Source organism: Scardinius erythrophthalmus (genome assembly GCF_964197995.2).
Source record: "Scardinius erythrophthalmus genome assembly, chromosome: 5".
NCBI lineage: Eukaryota > Metazoa > Chordata > Actinopteri > Cypriniformes > Leuciscidae > Scardinius > Scardinius erythrophthalmus.
Window position 1 is genome coordinate 33950106 of NC_138225.1, and position 20423 is coordinate 33970528.

Genomic DNA, 20423 nt, shown 5'->3' on the forward strand with positions numbered 1-20423 from the left:
CTGACAGAAAATAGGTAACTGGATTAGGCCTCAAATTCAGAGTAAAGTGAACTCCCAAAAAAACTTTGTATGCCACCCCCACTATTTCGGCCCCCCCCGGTTCTCATGTCCACCCCTCTTCATCGGCGTCAGCAGACGTGGGCCGCTGAGGCTGTGATCTGTAAGATTGCGGGGAGATTAGGCAGGGCTGGGGGCTCGCAACCCGAGGGGTGCTAAAAAGTAAGAGTGCTAAAGGCAGTTAAGGGCTCCTTAATGGGGGTAAGGAAGTGTATTAATCAACTCAGCGCTACCAAAGCCTGGAGCTGCAGGGCCCGGCCAGAGCGACGTGCAGGTGGTCTAGTGCTCTACGGGGAGTCAAGGAGGGGAGGAGAGGAGGTTCAGTCGCGTACAATGCCACTATAAAAGATTAAAAACTTTAGGAGAATGGGACTCGCTGTGACCCGCCTCCTACTCTAGGGCCTGAGAGGATGGGTGGAGAGGAGGAGAAAACACACACAAATACAGACACGCACACATCAGCGCAGTTACAGATTCATCAAAAAACTGATCCGGGGAGACTCGCATACAGCGATCTATAACACTGTAATCTGACTGGACCCAATGACACAATGTACTACCAAATAATCTGTGTACTAATACTGTATGTACTTATGGAGGGCTTCAGTGCTAGTTATCAAATATGTAAATGTGGGTGTATGAAGCTTAAGGAGCTACTTAAGCAAACATTAAGGCTTATTTTTAAAATAATTTAAATAATCTAGTTATTTTTTAGGAGATAAGGTATAAAAAAATAGGGTAACACTTTACAATAATGTTCCATTTGGAAACATTAGTAAACTATGTCAGTTAACATGAATTAACAATGAGAAATAATTCTAAAGCATTTATTAATCTTAGTAAATGTTAATTTCAACATTTACTTATACGTTATTATTAAGTTGTTAATCTGTTAATATTACCTAATGGACCTGAGTTAACATGACAATGAATAGTTTTATTTATTAAAATTAGAAAATTTTATTAAACTGATGGATGGATGGACGGACGGACGGACGGACGGACGGATGGATTGCTCATTGTTAGTCAATACATTAAATTCATATTTCACCACTGTTAAGATGAATGTGTATTTAAATTGGGTTATTTATGTAGTTGAAATGTCAAATTATTTTAGAAGTTGGTGCCTTCTAGACAGAAAAGCCAGAAAATGTATTTTTGGCTCATGTGGATAAAAAGACAACAACTCCCAGAATGCACTTACTTCGCTGCCCTACAAGGCCACTCCCAAGCCATATTAAAAGCTTGTAATGTCAGTTTGTGTTGATGTACATACAATATTGTTTCAAGTCACTAAGAAACAAAAGTATTTTGGAAAACAACTATCATTACAAACTATCATTACATTTCTAGATAAATTAATTTACATTAACAAATAATATGTTAAGCATAAATATATTATGTTATGCTACGTTACATGTTATATTCATTATATCTGATATATTTTCTGAAGAATTGCTATGTGGTTGCTGATGTATTCTGAGTGTCTTGGCTTGTTTTGTTACTAGCCCATGTGAAAATATCCTACCACTGAGCTTTTAAGTCATATTCTTGTGCCTAGAAAGGTCTTGGGTCTACCTATGTTTAATGCTAGGGGATTTGAAAAACATAAAAAAAATTCAGATTATTAGCAGCAGTAATAGCGATACTTGCCTTAACAAGCAACTCTAATAATGTTTTTAAATGTTATGAAAGTATTTCCACTGTAATGGAAGTCTTTCCAAAGAATCAATGTTTTTATGCAACTATAATCACTTAAATACTACACACATAAACCCTTAACAAATATAAAAGATCTCAAAGTATACAAAGAAAATTAAATCAAAGCGCTGAATCATTTCATTTCAGCCACTGACAATGTGCTGCAGGATATTAGTTATATAAAAACTAAACAAGCCAACAACACACACAAACGAAAGCCTGAAATCATCTCAACAGAGCCCTTTTAATATTTTCCTGCAGTGGTTCAAAACAAAACGGCTTTTCCAACTTGCGTGCATTTCCACTTGGCAACCGTACTTCGATGTTCCCTACAGGAATTCACAAGCACAAATATAAGTCAGAGACACACAGTCATCAGCACATGTCCTTGTGCTGGAGCAGCTCGCTCTGGTTTGGAACTGCATAATGTGGCCGAGTGGAAAGCAGGCAGACGTCAGAGTTCAGAACACTGCAAGGCCATCTAGCAGACCTGGACTTTATCTCATACTGCTAGACTAGACTTCAGGAGGAGAGAGAGAGATGCTAAGTCTTCTCATCATATGAATCCCAAACTATCCCAGCTGAAATATTTATTAAGACATTGCTATGGGTTCTTCCCTTTCTCCTCTTCAGGGTAATGTAGCTCCTCTTGGATACGTACACACACTTTTTCTCTATCATTTACTCATAAACACACATTGCTGCATGTGCGCATGAAGATGTCAGCTCTCATAGATACTGACAGTGAGTTTTTCCATTATACACAGCAGTCTGGAGAACAACTTCCTCTATTCACCACACCAACACTGATGAAACGCCTCAGAAATGGACGAGGTGTTGAAATCTCAGATTCACACTCACTGATGGCTATTTCATAGATTTTTTTTTCTCTTACTGACTGTGAATGTGTGTTAAAAAACAACTTCATCTGGGCAACACCACAGAATTCTGTCCTTAGTTTGAATTTATTAAGGAATGATAGTTGTCAGAGTTAGTTTATGGCAATAAAAAGAGTAATTAGGATAATTTGTTTACAAAGAGAGGGAAAGTGAGAGGTACGACAGTTTTAAAGCTGACTTCATGCTAATAGTGCAGATAATTATACCTCAACGTGCCGTGTGTGTGTGAAGGTAGCCTCAGAAGTGTGTTGACAGCTCACACACCGCTACTGAGTCAACGACAGTAAATGACAGCACAAGGAGTGTGACGATATGTGACGTGGCCGTCAAATGGTGATAAAACAAAGCGCTAACTTTCGGGAGACAATTTTTCCAATTGATGCTTCCTTCTTTCATCTGGTTGCCTCATGGTTTTGCATTAGAAATTATTTATTTCTTTGATTTGATTTGTGGTGTGCATGCATACTCTAAAATCTGTGTGTTTGAGAGGTTGTGTATATATATCTTCTCTGCATGCTAACAGTTCGACCCAAGATGCCATGGAATTAAACGTGGATATTTGTGGAGATTTCCATGTCTGTTAGTTTGTATGCTAGTGTACCCAAAGTTGGCATGAAATTAATATTTTCTAAATGCATGTTATTGATCTCATTGTGAACGATTCATAAAACATGCATTTTTTTTTTGACCTTGCAATTATTAAACTAAAATATTATAACTCAATGTTCTGTTAAAAGCAAGAGACTTGATTCTGTTGACCTATGGCAGTCTTTTCCAATCATTTAGTTCTCCTGTCTCCTTTTTTTTTTTTTTTAAATGGACACGGCCACATCTCAAAATCCAATAAACAGATTTGTCTTAATCTGTTACACCGGATGTGCGTCACAGTAAGGAAGAAAAGATCTATCATTCCTCAGTTTCATTTGTGACTTTAAACTTGGACAAAATTCACTTCTAGCAGATATTCACATTAAAAAAAATAAAAAACTCTTCTGGGGAAATTGAGCAAATTGTTGAGTTAGTTGAGTTAGTCTTGAACGATGTGTGTTGATGTTTTCTCGTGGTTATTATTTTTTGTAATTTTCATGCTTTTTTTATTTCATTGTACAGCACTGTGGTCAACTATGTTGTTTCATTACGAGCTTTATAAATAAAGATTGGATTGATTGATGACTCATCCTGTACTACACTGATTTTAGTCCAATCAGATGCTCTCTAGAATGACAATGCCCTCCCCCTAGTGGTTCATGACTGTGATGTAACTAAATAAATAAAAAAGGACAAGCACATTGTTAGGAATTACATCAAGGGATAAAACGGAGCTCATCAAGCGATTTCGCTGGGCTTTTAAAAACAGAGAAAGCGAGATGAAAAATCTGGATGGTTTCCAAATCCTCCACAGCCTCCTGACCGCACATGTGTGGCCCACTCACTCAGCTGCCTAAAACCCCCTCTCACCCTCTATTTCACCCCATCTTCCTTCCCCTCTCTCTATACCCATCATCCTCCCTCGGCCACTCACTCGTATCGGGATGTGCTCCGTCTCTCTTTCCTTCTGTGGGTTGCGATACTTCTCATAAAAGTCCTTCTTTTTCTTGCTCTCTCGCTCTTCCTTCCTCTCTCTCTTTTCAGCAGGCTCATCGGAGGCATCCGGGGACGGTTTCTTGGCTGGATCCGGAACCTTCTCCACCTCCAGAGAGTTCTCGTTGGGGTTCAGCACAATCACCCCGTAGCCCTCCTGAGAGACAAAACACATACAAATGAATAAACAAATAAACAGGCTCCAGTGCTCTTTCTGATTGTACTCGAGTTGCCAAAACAAACCGGCCCTTCATAATAAAGCAAGGTGTCCGGGGAGAGGCATGTATGCCAGCGCTGTGAGTCACGGCATTGTGTGGCATGCAGTAGAGGAGTGAACTATTGGGAGAGGGATTAGAGCGGCTCTCAATGCGAACGGAGGTCAGTGTCACTTTCATGTTAGCTCAAATTCAGCTTCAGCTTCAGTTAGTGTGCTGACATTCAGCATAAAAAAGGAATACTGCTACTGAGTTGCATTTAGAAAAATAAATCCAGCTTTCCTAATTGATTGTGGAATATACAGACTAAAATGATGAGTTCTGTTATATTTTAACTGCACATATTCATAATCTTTCAGAGTTCAAATCATAATCTTTTAGATGCATGTATAATTTAAATCCATTCAAAATTAAACATTGTAAAATCGACATTAAAAAGTACAGTGAAATTACTTTTTTTAATACTTCACATAAACCAAAAACACAACAAGCATAAACAAAACACATAAAAGTAACAAATAAACACATTTAAAGACTTTAATACTCAATGGTATCAGTGTCTCAGTGGCAGGCAGATATGAAATAGTCTGTCGCTTGTTCTACTGCAGCGCTCTAAATAAATGCACAATACACAGCCAAACTCCCGCAGAAGAGAAAATCACCAAATCAAAGTTTCTCCCGGGCGGCTCAGAGTGAATTCTGATCCCCTGCATACGCTGAAAAAATATGAACAGTGCTTACGAATACAACTTCTTTGACAATAAGAGAAACAAATGTTTCAACAACTCAAAGAATTACAAATAACTCAATAAATAATATAATAATAATAAGTAAATAAATAATGTTATGTTAATTATTAATTATTCTATATTAAGTCTAATTATCTTATCGAAAAACTAAACTTGTGCTTAAATGTAAATAATGTTTGCTTTACACATTACTCTGTTTAATCATAAAACAAACATATTAAAAGGCACCTAATCAAAACAATTTTATATGAAAAGAAAAAAGAAATCTTCATAATATGACAAGCTAATTTTTTTCCAGCTTCAAACTATTTGCATCAACCAAGAAACAAAGGTGTGATTTTCAAAACAGCTAATTAAAAATTAAGCTTCTGTCAATAGCAAACAATTATAATTATTTCACATGATGGACTGCAAAGCAAGCATTTTCACATCTAATCAATACAAACGAGCTCACGCCAGCATTTTATTAATACGACTAATAACTGAACTAAAAACACTGATATAAGATTATTATGTGCTCATTTACACTTTTAAATACATTTTAAAAACATCATTTAATTTACAGTTACGAATTAAAATGCATGCATATTAAACGTTCGACACGAAATCCATGTGATCATTAAATTATATCACTACAGCCAACGTAATTAATTTCTGCTGAACTCTGATTCAGTTTCTCATTTAATAAATGTCTTTTTTGTACAAATCCAGTCCGACAGCCTGTGGTGTGTAAGAGTAGAGGTGGCGTTTATCAGAGTTAGTCTGAACTGACCAGACGTGGGGTTAAAATTTGTAGTTATTTGTTTCTGTCTGGCAGGCTGGTGTCATCTAAGTGACGTCTGGCTCTTAGTGTGGTGTTGTGGTGAGGGAGGCTGAGTGGAGCTCGGTGCCACTGCCCACTGGTGGCAGGTTAGATAAATGACCGAGAAAGAGACAGAGCGCCTTGATAAGAATGTTGTCCATTCTTACCTTTTGTCCTTAAAGCAAATGTTATATAGTTTGCATAACTAGACTGAGTTTAGCTTTGAACTTAGGTTGATTTCAGCATTCTTCACCCTTATTATGGAATATAAAGTGTTCATTTACACCAACATTGTCCAAAAAAAATTTAAAAGCAACAAAAAAAAAGAAAGATCCAACAACAACAGTAATAAAAGTTTAATAAAACTTTACAATAAGGTTCATGAGTTAACATGAACTAAGAATGAACAATACTTCTTCAGAATGTATTAATCTTAGTTAATATTAATTTCAACATTTAATACGTTATTAAAATCAAAGGTTGTATTTGTTAACATTAGTTAATGCACTGTGAACTAACATGAGCAAACAATGAACAGCTGGATTTGTATTAACTGACGTTAACAAAGATTAATAAATACTGTGACAAATGTATTGCTTGTTGTTAGTTCATGTTAGTTAATACATTAACTATGTTAACAATTGAACCTTATTGTAGAAGTGGAACCAAAGTTATTTGGTAGTGCTTTAAAAAGAGATTAAATTATCTTTTTTTTTAAAGTTTAAATGGAGTCTGAACGCAGTTCTATCTAAATCCATTATAAAGGAAAGTGAAGAGAAAACTACTTCTACAAATAATAATAACACAAACAAGTGGAATATATAATCATTCAACATTTAACAATATAGAAATAATCAACAGCAATAATTATAATTACATACTAACATTAGTAGAATTCGATGATAAATTATAGTCTTATGGCTCTAATAGATGCTTTTCTTTTGTGTTTAGTATTCAAACTTGGCAATATTGCGCGTTCTGTTATATCTGAAAGACTCTAGAGCCTCTCTTTCTCTGTTATGACGCATTTGCCGTATCCCGGACTCTTCCCATGCCCTCCTGCCCTGGCAAGCACCTCCTCGAGGGGCGAGTGGCGACAGGGTCTGGCCCCTGGGCCAGCGGTCAGCGCAGGTCACCACAGCCCCTCACTGGGGCTCAGACCCTCATAACCCGCCGCTGGACTGCCTCTTTAGTGCTCTTTTGTCCGGCTGTCTCAGACCAGCCGACTTCTTGCACATAACACAACAATGACTTGATCTCTCCGAGCTGTGACTGACACCGCTGTGACATTCTGGAAAATTCTCCAGTTTTTTGTGTGTGTCAGTGTTGTTTTAATTATACGACAGAACAGCTCACCTTTTAAGAAGCCGATTTAAGATGGGGTGAGGGAATGCATAGAGCTCGAGATTAAAGAACTGAGAGCGTTTCTACGCTGCCAAACAAACGGTACAAAGGATCCATCACCATGAAAACATTCACGCCACAGCGTATTTGCACATTTACTGATACAAACACAAATCGGACTGTTCGGTTTGATCCGGTTAGGAGCGTAATTGATAAGTACAGCAATAATGCTGCGTCCCCCGAATCACCCCATCTCAAATAAACTCTATTTTCAGTCCGAATGGCTGAAATGAGATGTCGCTAATAATCCTACACCTCTGACGGACAGCCCGGTGTTTTATCTATTTGTGGCCCTTTGTTTGTCTTTGAAGTGAGAGTGTCTCTCTCTTTTTTTTTTTTTGTCTCTTTTCGGTCTCTGATGAACTAAAGCGTGTATTGCTTTGGGCTCGGCGGTGAGAACAACACTTGACGGATACAAAGCACGCTTGATAGCAGTTAGGAGTGAACGTGTTTGTGTGTGTGTGTGTGTGAGATAAAAACGGCATGTGAAGGAGTTATGCACTATATGTATCCATTTGCACAAGAGTCGACGAATGCTTGGCAGAACAACACGTATTTACAGTACATTCTACAACGAGAGCATGTTAACGTGGTAAAAATGTGTGCGTGCGCGATAAAAGCGGGAGGAGGTGAGCTCTCGGTGTTAAAACCGACGGACAGACTCTCCATTACAGCGCGGCCTTGGCCTGGCCCCCTGTGTCTGCGCGTCCTGTCCTCTGATTGGTTGCCATCTGTGGAAATGCCCACGGCTGAGGAGTGCAGCCAATCGGAGAGGAAGAGGGATCAAGGACGCCGCATGATGATTGGTGGAGGGAACAGATGATCTGAGGAGGGCTGGCACATATTTACAAACACACAAAAAAACTCAAACGGAGATGGGAATTGAAAAAAAAAGAAAAAAGATTTGATTATAAAAACTAAAAAATTACACCCTTAAGCATATCGAGCAAATGTAATAACAATAATAACATTTGCATAACCCTTACGAATACAGAAACGCACCAACATGCAAGACAAACCGACTGACCGGCAACAGCGTGCCGCTTTCTCTCCCTCCCACATGCTGTGAGAGAATCGGTGAGCGGCACTAGAGCGGGTCCGTATTACAGTCTTTCATTACAGGTCGGTTATAGTGTGCCCCCTCTAGGTGAATGTAAATCTAGGATACAGTATTATAAACCTGAGCCCTGCGAGGCTGAGATTGAGGCCTGCCTTTCAAGGCCACCTCTACTCCCCGCCCCACAGTTCTGGGTGACCTTGTCTGTCAGTGGCGCTACATGGGCTTCTTTTCTACCGTGCAAGAGGCCATTATCCTTTTCTCCAAGATACCACACACAAACCTCCTCTCTCTTTTTTTCTCTCCGTGAGATTAAGACTGCTTTCTCCCCCCATAGTTCCTTCTGCTCCTCTATACAAATATACCCAGCCCTGATTGGACGAGACGACACACACACACAGCACTAGGGCTAGGCAGTAAGATGGTATATATTGTATGCTGTCAGCGGGAAGAGTTTTTGCTATACTGTTTATATAGCGGTATATATTTGCACAGCACAGACATGCTTAACATTATTTGAATACAAAATGGGACGCACCTCAAACAGGTTAGGATGAGGAACAACTTGTTATTATGAGGAATAGTGAAAGAGTTAAGTATCTGAATTATATCATTTATAATTGAGGATGCATTTTTTTTTCTCAAAATAAATGATCAGTTAAAAGTAAAATCAACCGTGCATTTAGGCATCACTCCATTGCAATGTACATTGCATGAAAAATGGATATTCATGTATAGTATTTATTCAGTATATATATATATATATATATATATATATATACACACCACACACACACATATACATACATATACATATATATATATATATATATATACATACATACACACATTTTATATATATACACATTTTATATATATATATATATATATATATATATATATATATATATATATATATATATATATATATATATATATATATATATATATATATATATATATAGGATGTCATTACAACCGATACTTCCGGTATCAACATTTTTAAATCCTGATGGTAGGCTTCTTGTTTTTCTACAGTAGTACCGTAAGTACTGATGATACCAAACATTTATGCACTAGGGGAGCGCAGGGCACAACCTAACGCGGGGTTAAATGTAAAACGGACTTTTTAAATAGTTAGTCAGGGGGTCAAGCAGGTTGTGTTTTCTCTCGCTGCCAGAAGACCGTTGTTTTGTGGAAAGTTTTGATAAGATTTCGCGATTTTTGTTCAGTTTCTGAGTTGGGTGTGAACGTCACCAAATCTAACTTTATATTACCTTAATCACTGTCTTGTTGGCTAAAACATAGCACCGTTTTGAAACATATCAGCAACTCCTAGCAACTGTTAGCTAGTAGGCTGGGCGGTATATTGTTTTTTTTTTTTTTTTGTTTTTTTTTTACTATATGGAATGAGGCAATAACGTTACCGTACTTTATATCGATACAGTAGTTTGATACGAGCACATCTGAAATAGCCGAGGACGCAGTGTGAGCTGCTGCAGTGAAAGTACATAGTACAATTTGCCCTATACATGACACAAGCTTATATTAAGGGCTTCAAAATAACTGGTAAGATAGTTAACAAGTTTAAAGCAACTTGCCCAGTCAGATGCTCTGACAGATAACGTTAGGCTAACGTTACTGTTGCTGACTGACAGATAAATACTTGCGCTGTTGAATGCGTTTGAGATGTGGTGCTTTCCTCAGTGCTTAACTTACATTTCACATGTATATTCTCCATCTGTAAATGTTAGAGAGTCAAACAAATATGTCCATTTCACTGTCAGGAGAGGACGAGCCTTCTGCAAGTGAATCTCCGCTACAATTCAAGCTTCCGTGAATGAGCGCCGCCGCGTGCATACGCGCCAAAAAAGATGGAGCACATAAAATAGTAGCGCAATAATTGTGACTAAAATATACATTTTGCTAAAATATTTGTTGTTGGAGACAATAAATGTGCCATATGTTGACTTAACGTCAAAGTATTAACGTAAACGTAACATAAATGTACAAGTATTTTATGAAAGTGACCATTTATAATGGAGTAATCAAATACAGGCTAATATAATTAGTTTGCGCTTTTGTTTTTATTTTCATCTTTTAGTTTAGCCTTTAGTCAATTTAAAAATAAAAGCATTATTTTTGTTTTTAGATTGTAATGTTACAATGTTAGAATGTAATGTGATTTTAAAGTCCGCGTGAACCGGAAGTTGCAAACGACTTTTCTCCAGTGTTGTGACGTATTTCCCAGTGAAACGGAATATTGAACAGAGGGCAGGGTTTTACTCTAGCGCTCCTCCTCTCCATCTCTGCTCATAACAGACTAACGGTTTGAGGGGAGTGGTTAAGCGTTTCCCAAACCAAGCCGTCAAACACACGTCATCAGGGAAGGTCCTCCAAAGCAGAGGGGAGGGGCATTTTCAGATTTTGATTAAAGATTACGAAGCCAAAATTTTTTTTTGTGTGGATTGACTTGCATGGATGAATTGTTCACCACAAAACGATCAATTTAGGCAAACAAAGTAAATATGGTCAATTTTGATTTCATGTGGACTTTAACCACCTTTTTGCACATAATATATTGCATACTAGCCTACATTACATTCATTATTTGTTTCCATATCCTTCAATATCAACATTGATGGTAGGATATCATTGGGCAGGATGTGAAATAATATTTTTTTTTTTTAAATAAATACAGATTAGAAAAACGTAGAAAGTACCGAGATACATATCGTATATCGCCATTTAACCAAAAAATACCGAGATATGATTTTTTTGGCCATATCGCCCAGCCCTATTAGCTAGGCTTAAAATATGTTTTACACAGCGGGGTTAGTTGTAGCACAGTGTTACAACTAAGCTGCCAAGTGTACAACGATAATGCAATGAAGACAGAACCACACAACTTTTCAGGTTTGAGTATTTATTTATATGTTTATTTTGCCACATTTAACTTTGTTGGACTTTCACAAACAATGTTGGAATTTAAATGTCAGAGTATGATTTTTTTTTCAAGTGTTTACTATGTATTAATCACTTGTTTATTTATTAAAAAGCCTGTTTTTCATGCAATAAACCCTTTAAAATGTGATTTTGAGCTCGTTTTTATTATTATTACTGTTATTATTAATAATAATAATTTTGCATGCAGCTGCCACACACAAATATAATTCAAAAGCAATTACAATATTTGATGATGATTTTATTTATTTATTGCAAAACTATGCAGCCCTTTCATATCTCTATCCATGATATTGATCCATAATAGAAGGATGTTTGGATGAGGGATGGATGTATGGATATCTATCTATACAGATGTACAAACAATATCAAACTATACAGATAAAATAGTACTGAATTATGTGCGTTACACACAAGTGTTACAACTAACCCCTCTGTTTGTTACAATTAACCCCGCAAGCATATGGGGTAAGTTGTAACATTTGCACTTCTGTCACTTTCAGTGCAACTGTACAAATTAGTCCTAGAAAAAAAAAAACTGTAAGTGTTCATTTGTAGCAGAGATGTGTATGTTGCTTGTGTAAAAAAAAAAAAAAAAAAAACCTTGGCGGTACCGCGTCTTCTCACATAGTCGCCTCTCGTGAGTGTCAGATTTCCGCGGCTTATTACACATAAACGTTCAAATACACAAAGAGCTGTGTCAAAATGCCCGTCTTGGCGAATATTCGCGTCGGTTATTTGAATGTGAACAGCATGTGTAACAACATATTGCATATTCGGTCTTAGTGACAGCAGCCTTTAAAATCTACTGTCTACTATTGGTGTCTGTATTATTAATGATAATCAAAAAACAAAACAAAAGCTTTAATAAGGATTAATCTATATTTAACTTGTACAGTACAGTTATGACTATGCAGAGTTATTTTATATTTGATTATTCAATTTATGTGGTATTTTTACTCGAATACTAGACCTACCTGAAAATATATAAAGCACTTAATTCTATTGTATTTATGTATGCTACTGCTTCTAATGTGTTTATTCATTCTTGTTTTATTACTGACTAATGCAACAAATTATAAAAACACAAATACATGAGTGAGCAAACATTTTGGTGATAATCATAATTTCTTTTTTTTTTAAATACGGTATGTATAAAAATGCCCTCTCCCTTCAATTATTTATTTATTTATTTTTTTCTGTGGTATCGACTTTGGTATCGAATATCGTGTACTGTTGGTGGTATCAGTACTGACTACTAGATTTTTGGTATTGTGACATCCCTAATATATATACTCATACCTCCCTCCCATACACAACAGGAAATATATGGAAAGACTTGCATCTACATGCGTTGCATTCTTTGGATGGACTTTCAGGGCCTCATAAATGTCCATTAAATGACGGTGAAGCATAAGATCTTTGGAGATTTTAAAATCCATACAGTAAATTACTGCGTGTGGAAGTGGGAAAGAGGAAAGACATAAGCCAGGCTTTGAGCGGCACAGCTGACTGAGACGCATGGCTGTGATTAAGCTGTCCCGCTGTTTACAACACTGTAGTTACAGCTCGGGGCTTTGGCTTTATCAAAGAGATGTTGGGAAACCTCGCTCATGATCGAAGACACACGCACACACCCGCACACACATATATAAACACACACATCTGCTTTCAGTGAGCTGTGCAACCCCTTGAGGGCAAGAGAGACAGGGAAAGAAAGAGGGGAAGAGAGAGAGACTAAACGAAACCGTGAGAGAGGAGAGAGAGAGAAAGATGGCAAGCAGGGGTGGTGCAGCATTAATCATGGTGCAGGTGGAATTTGTCAGAGCTATCGATTGTGTAAGTAAATGTTACAGAAATCATTTGTCAACTTTTTACAGGAGGGCAACGTGTCAATCGCTCAGAAGGAAGTGACTGTGGCAGAAGGGAAACACCGTTTACTTCTTACAGAAACAATGCTGACCTACAAACAGACAAACTAAATATACCAACAATATTGAGATACAAATACACAACCTTTGACTGTATTGAACTGCTAAAGAATTAAGGGATGAAATACAAACAGGGTATAGTTATGTTTATTAAACACAATTCATGTTTACTTTAATATGTGCACAGTCACTTACCATAGAACAATTCCAAGTCAGAATGAAATCACAATGGATCCCATTTTCTTACTGGATTCTTGGTCTTGTGAATGATTCATGGGTGCTGGGCAACGATTAATCGCATCCAAAATAAAAGTTTGTCTTTAATCATGGAGGGGTCTGAAATTGTCATCATAGGTGCATGTCCACTGTGAGAGACATAATAATAAAAAAATAAAAAAAAATCCAGAAATCACAATGTATGATTTTTTAACTATTTATTTGTATCATACAGCTGCAAATAAGTATTTGAACACCTGAGAAAATCAATGTTAATATTTGGTACAGTAGCCTTTGTTTGCAATTACAGAGGTCAAACGTTTCCTGTAGTTTTTCATCAGGTTTGCACACACTGCAGGAGGGATTTTGGCCCACTCCTCCACACAGATCTTCTCTAGATCAGTCAGGTTTCTGGGCTGTCGCTGAGAAACACGGAGTTTGAGCTCCCTCCAAAGATTCTCTATTGGGTTTAGGTCTGGAGACTGGCTAGGCCATGCCATAACCTTGATATGCTTCTTACAGAGCCACTCCTTGGTTATCCTGGCTGTGTGCTTCGGGTCATTGTCATGTTGGAAGACCCAGCCTCGACCCATCTTCAATGCTCTAACTGAGGGAAGGAGGTTGTTCCCCAAAATCTCGCAATACATGGCCCCGGTCATCCTCTCCTTAATACAGTGCAGTCGCCCTGTCCAATGTGCAGAAAAACACCCCCAAAGCGTGATGCTACCACCCCCATGCTTCACAGTAGGGATGGTGTTCTTGGGATGGTACTCATCATTCTTCTTCCTCCAAACACGTTTAGTGGAATTATGACCAAAAAGTTCTATTTTGGTCTCATCTGACCACATGACTTTCTCCCATGACTCCTCTGGATCATCCAAATGGTCATTGGCAAACTTAAGACGGGCCTTGACATGTGCTGGTTTAAGCAGGGGAACCTTCCGTGCCATGCATGATTTCAAACCATGACGTCTTAGTGTATTACCAACAGTAACCTTGGAAACGGTGGTCCCAGCTCTTTTCAGGTCATTGACCAGCTCCTCCCGTGTAGTTCTGGGCTGATTTCTCACCTTTCTTAGGATCATTGAGACCCCACGAGGTGAGATCTTGCATGGAGCCCCAGTCCGAGGGAGATTGACAGTCATGTTTAGCTTCTTCCATTTTCTAATGATTGCTCCAACAGTGGACCTTTTTTCACCAAGCTGCTTGGCAATTTCCCCGTAGCCCTTTCCAGCCTTGTGGAGGTGTACAATTTTGTCTCTAGTGTCTTTGGACAGCTCTTTGGTCTTGGCCATGTTAGTAGTTGGATTCTTACTGATTGTATGGGGTGGACAGGTGTCTTTATGCAGCTAACGACCTCAAACAGGTGCATCTAATTTAGGATAATAAATGGAGTGGAGGTGGACATTTTAAAGGCAGACTAACAGGTCTTTGAGGGTCAGAATTCTAGCTGATAGACAGGTGTTCAAATACTTATTTGCAGCTGTATCATACAAATAAATAGTTAAAAAATCATATATTGTGATTTCTGGATTTTTTTTTTTGATTATGTCTTTCACAGTGGACATGCACCTACGATGACAATTTCAGACCCCTCCATGATTTCCAAGTGGGAGAACTTGCAAAATAGCAGGGTGTTCAAATACTTATTTTCCTTACTGTATATATGCATGTGTGTGTATTATATATGTACAAAATAATTATACACAGTGCACACATATATGTAAACACAAACTTTTATTTTGGATGTGATATATATATATATATATATATATATACACATACGACAGAAACAACTTTTGCTCTCTTCATGACATATGTCTCGGCGGAGGGTGAGATTAACTGGCATTCAGATCAGCTGCATGCCAACTTTAAATATATTCTATACTTTGACTTGTACATGTGCAACATTATGAAAGTAAAATGGTCATATGTCATATTTACTATGAAAAAATATTGTTAGCATGTATTTATGAAATTAAATACATATACAATAAATAAAAGTCAATGAAACTAATAATAATCCATCATCTCCCGTTCCAGATGTACAGCAGGTATTGATAGCCAGTGTGGCAATACTGAGGTCCTGAGGTGTGCTCAAGATGTGGGGGCGGAGGAATGAATAATTTAGCGATACAGCGGGCATGCCTTTAGGTTCATGATTTATATTTCTATATTGTTTCCTCCCTGCATGCACGTACATTTTTAAAGAGGAAGATGGGTGGTATAGATCACTGAATGATAGCTGCCCCATGATATCTCTAACTGTTCCATATATAAATTACCATATGTTGAAAATTAAGGAAACAGTAGGGAAGTCCATACAAATGTGTAGCAGTGACTCTTCCGTAGGGGGTGAGAAGGAAAGGGCGATTGCTTTGACAGGTTAATGGTACTGTATATGATTAGTGGTTTATTACAAGGCTGCAACCTTACGCACAGATGTGTGAGCACTATTAAACATGTATACAGTATATATTAAAGGTCACACAGCATAAAAGCTATGATGGCTATTGTCTTGTATGAAGACACTTGTTCAGGCTAAGTTCAGCCTTTTAAACAAAAATACAGAGAGAAAAAAATAAAATAATCAAAGCAAAAAAATAAATAAAATATATATTTTTTGAGAATAATAAAACTGTGAGCATGATGTGTGTTCAAATAAGAGTTCTGTGGGTGCATTATCAAGATCTTTGGAGACACTGGCCTGTTTACATTTAGAATACACATGCTCATAATCAAACTCCACTGGACCAAACTAACTTAACTTAAGTCTATGCTGATTTAAACAATGTCTAACACTGCAGGCCACATCAAGGCCATAAAAAGAGCATTAGCGTTAAGCCAGACATTTAGCAACTGAACAGAGGCTAAAGGCCTCTTGAGCGAAGCAGCGTTCTCAAACTTCATATTCCTGTGTAATCTATCTCTGGCTGAGTATGAATAATGAGTGTCCTACAGGATATTAATCTTACTGACCACCACTGACTGTGGCCACCCCCTAGGGTCAAGGGTTAAAGTGGAATCCCTTGACCTTTACTTTGTTATTGTGGCCCTGGAGAAGGAGAGCTAAAAAGACATACTGGTGGTCTCCAAGGTGACACTGATCATTGGAACAAATGAGAATATATTACAGTGAAATATTGCTTCCCATGTTGAACGATTTCACCTACAAACGAGGAGGATTACCATATCTATGTATTATCATTGAAAGGAAACATATCTGCTCTGTTCCAAAAGCTAGTGAGCCGCCTACAGAGGCTGCCTTTTAAAGCAACAGAGACGCTCCTGCACAAAAGCTGTACCAAAAGGTAGCCGAAATTAGGCTACATCCTAAATTCTAAGTCAATTTTAGGCGGTCTCCTTATCATTCGCAATAAAGGACATCTCAGAATGTTTTGCATAAAAAAAAAAAAAATATATATATATATATATATATATACTCCCAAGACAGTGGATGAAGAGAAAGTACTTACAATTCAATCAAAAGTGGATAATAGCAATACAAATATTGGCGTATTGTTATTGAAGAATTAAAACTTTATTTTACCCAACATGTACAAAAGTTTGGGGTCTTTAAGATTTTTAATGTTTGTAAAAGAAGCCTCCTATTTTCACCAAGGCAGCATTTATTTGATTTAAAAAAATAAATAAAATAAATCACTGTAATATTGTGAATTATTATTGCTGTTGTTATTATTATTATTATGATTAACTTTTTTTCTATTTTAATTTATTATAAAATGTAATTTATTCCTGTGATGGCAAAGCTGAATTTTAAGCATCATTACTCCAGTCTTCAGTGTCATGATCCTTCAGAAATCTTTCTAATATGCTGATTTGATGCTCAAGAAACATTTTCTTATTATAATCAATGTTGAAAACTGTTGTGCAACTTAATATTTTTGTGGAAACCATGACACTTTTTTTTTCAAGGTTCTATGAAAAAGCCAAAACAGCATTTACTCGGAATTAAAAAAACTTCTGTAACATTATAAACGCCTTAACTGTCACTTTTGACCAATGTAATGCATCCTTCCTGGGAAAAAAAAAGTATAATTTTCTTAGAAAAAAAACTTTTAAACGGTAGAAAATGTGTTCTATGTATTTTTATGTCTATTAGAAAACTGCCTATGAAAGCTGCCCATAAATTGTAAAATTTAAATTTAAGACTCCCATGTGTTAGGCATTGTTGCCTAAGAAGTGCATTCCAATCTAGTCACTTATTAGGTTTCATAATAGTTAGGACGCTACCTTAGAAAAAAAAAACAGCTCAATGGGTTTTGGAACAGAGCGTCTGAAACAAACTTCGTATAATAAAGATACATATACACTTCACAACTGTCTGCATAACTATGCAGAAAGGGCACAAAGGCACAAAAAATATATTAAAAACCCTAAAGAAACTATTTGAACTTCACCTGTTGTTGTTTTTTTTTGTTTTTTTTTTACATAGTGCTTACGCATAAATCATAACACTGGGTAATTAATCAAGCTGTCAAAAGAAGACGAAGGAGAACATGTGGAGGTCGAAGGTCATCGCCAGACCAATGGAGGTCAGGGTCACACCACATTCCTCATTATCAAGTTGGGATGAGAGAAGGCTGGAGCAAACAAAAGCTAAGCAGATGGAGAAGGACGAAGGGTGAGAAAAGAAGTGAAAAAAGAGGGAGAAGAAAGGGGAAAATGACAAAGAAAAGTGAAAGAAGCTGTCAGCTGCCTGCAAATGAAGATGGGGAACTGATTCTGAAAGAGAAGGCTGCGGGGAGAGAGAGAGAGAGAAAAAAAAAAGAAACGACTGAGCAAAAAAAAAAAAATGAGAAAGAAAAAAGAAAACTACAAGATGTTTCTGCCATATAGACACAAAATAGGGTGGAGAGTGGAGGATTGCCAGCGCTCTCAGAAGCCCCCCATCACACACACACACACACACACACACACACACACACACACACACACACACACACACACACACGGCTGACAGAGATGTGAGGAATCAGTAGTGGCAGATATGATTGTTATCTGCTTGTCTCTGGTCTTCTGAGAGAAAGGATAAAGTGAAGCGATACCTTTCTCTCCAGACAGCAGATCAAGCCTCTAAAGACAGTTAGCAGGTTCAAAAACACAGAGGTCAGTCTTGTTCAATACACAAACCCTACTGCCGCAGATAAGATGAGTGCTCATGATAGCACCAACAAAGAGGGGGAAAAGATGTAAGAGAACATAAAGATGACATTTTGTGGTGATGACTGTGTAGATTTCAGAATGAAAATGCGTATTATATAAATAAAATACAGGGTCTTTAATAAAAGTAACATAAAAAGGTACATCAGGCCTAAATCAGACCCTCATCAAGGTGTCTTGTGTGCAGGTAATATGTAATTACCCAAACATCTCCATTTCCTCATTGCTAAGGCGCAAATTCCGACACCAGAATAGTATACGCATACTGTACGCGCGCCACCAGATTGTTGTTATCGTACTTACACGCAGGTAGCATTTGCACAATGAATTTGTTTTGCACTAATCAGTTGTTGGTCCGGGCCCATTGTTTCACTTTATAAGACGAAACTAAAGAGAAGGAACAACAACAAAATATCAGAGACAACAGACGGCTGCACTGACAAGCTCTTGCTTGGGTTTTTTATTATAAGATAGCTGGAACTATAAGATCGGTCATAACTTCTGGAGAAAAATAGCGCAGACACTGGACAAAGATTAAACTTTCTAGAGCGCGTGTGTCGACTGCCTGCGTTCGCACACGCAATCAAATTGAGTATACTTTGAAAGGCTACACGTTCAACTTTACGCATATGCTAGCATACGCGTAAAGAACAATTTACTGGCCATTATGTACTTTCAAACCATTATGACTTCATTTCACCTGTTGAACACAAGTAGAAATTTTGAATATTGTGCTGGTTGCTCTTTTCAGTCAACTGAAATGCTGACTAGTGGCCAGGATACTCATCAAAAATGAATGTTTTGTGCTCCACAGAATAAAACAAGTCACCGAGGGACACTGAGGTTACACACTGTGCACTGTATTTATCAGAAAATATGGATGAAAACACAGATGTTATAGGAGCCTCTACCGAAATACTCAGTAAACAACAACATTGTAGTAGTACGCAGTCAGTCATGATTAATTTATTCCACAAGTGAAAGTGTCCTATAACACTAAGATAAAGATAAAGAGTAGCACTCTACTGGTCATGTGATCAACAACATGGCCGCCCTCATGCGGCAACCTGCTCCATCTTAAATAAAACCGCTTTTATTAGGCTACTGGTATGACTGGACAATGGAGGTTTGTTTTTGGCCTCTCTGCAGACGTTCACGTACAGTTTGCTACTTATATTAGCCTAGTCACAATTAAGTGTCCTAGGTTTGACATTTTACCCCATTTGTCCATTTGTCTACCAAACTAGCAGCAGATCACCATTCCGCAAAAGAAACCATCACATATCTTTAAACCAGCTACCTTAACACAGACCCTCTTCACTTACACAACACGCATTCATTACTCCGACATCAGTACAAACACACAGAAGGACAAGAACGGCTACCTGGCAAAATGATGCATGGAACGTGAGCTAGCGGGGGGAAAAATATCAGCAAAACAATTTAAAAAGTGCATATGCTACGCAACTCCTGATATTACCATCTAATCCCACTCCACCACACGAAAGCTGAATTCTCAGCCGGTTCTCTATCAAAACATCACTCCTGAATGAGACATGGACCACTGCGCAAAATTAGCTGTCACCCTTTCCTCAAAATCTTTGTTAATCTCGTTTCCAGTGTTTGTGGATTTATCAGCACATGCATCAATGTCAGCTCCTTG

The 20423-nt window shown here is 37.6% G+C and overlaps 1 protein-coding gene across 3 annotated transcripts in view; it reads right to left on the minus strand.

Annotated features, from left to right (window-relative positions):
* arb2a (ARB2 cotranscriptional regulator A) overlaps positions 1–20423 on the minus strand; it is a 188264-nt gene that overhangs the window by 100554 nt on the left and 67287 nt on the right. For all 3 annotated transcript variants that reach the window (XM_081365650.1, XM_081365649.1, XM_081365651.1), the window contains exon 7: positions 4180–4395. In XM_081365650.1, coding sequence (XP_081221776.1) covers positions 4180–4395 — 216 coding nt within the window. The remainder of the gene's footprint in view (positions 1–4179; positions 4396–20423) is intronic.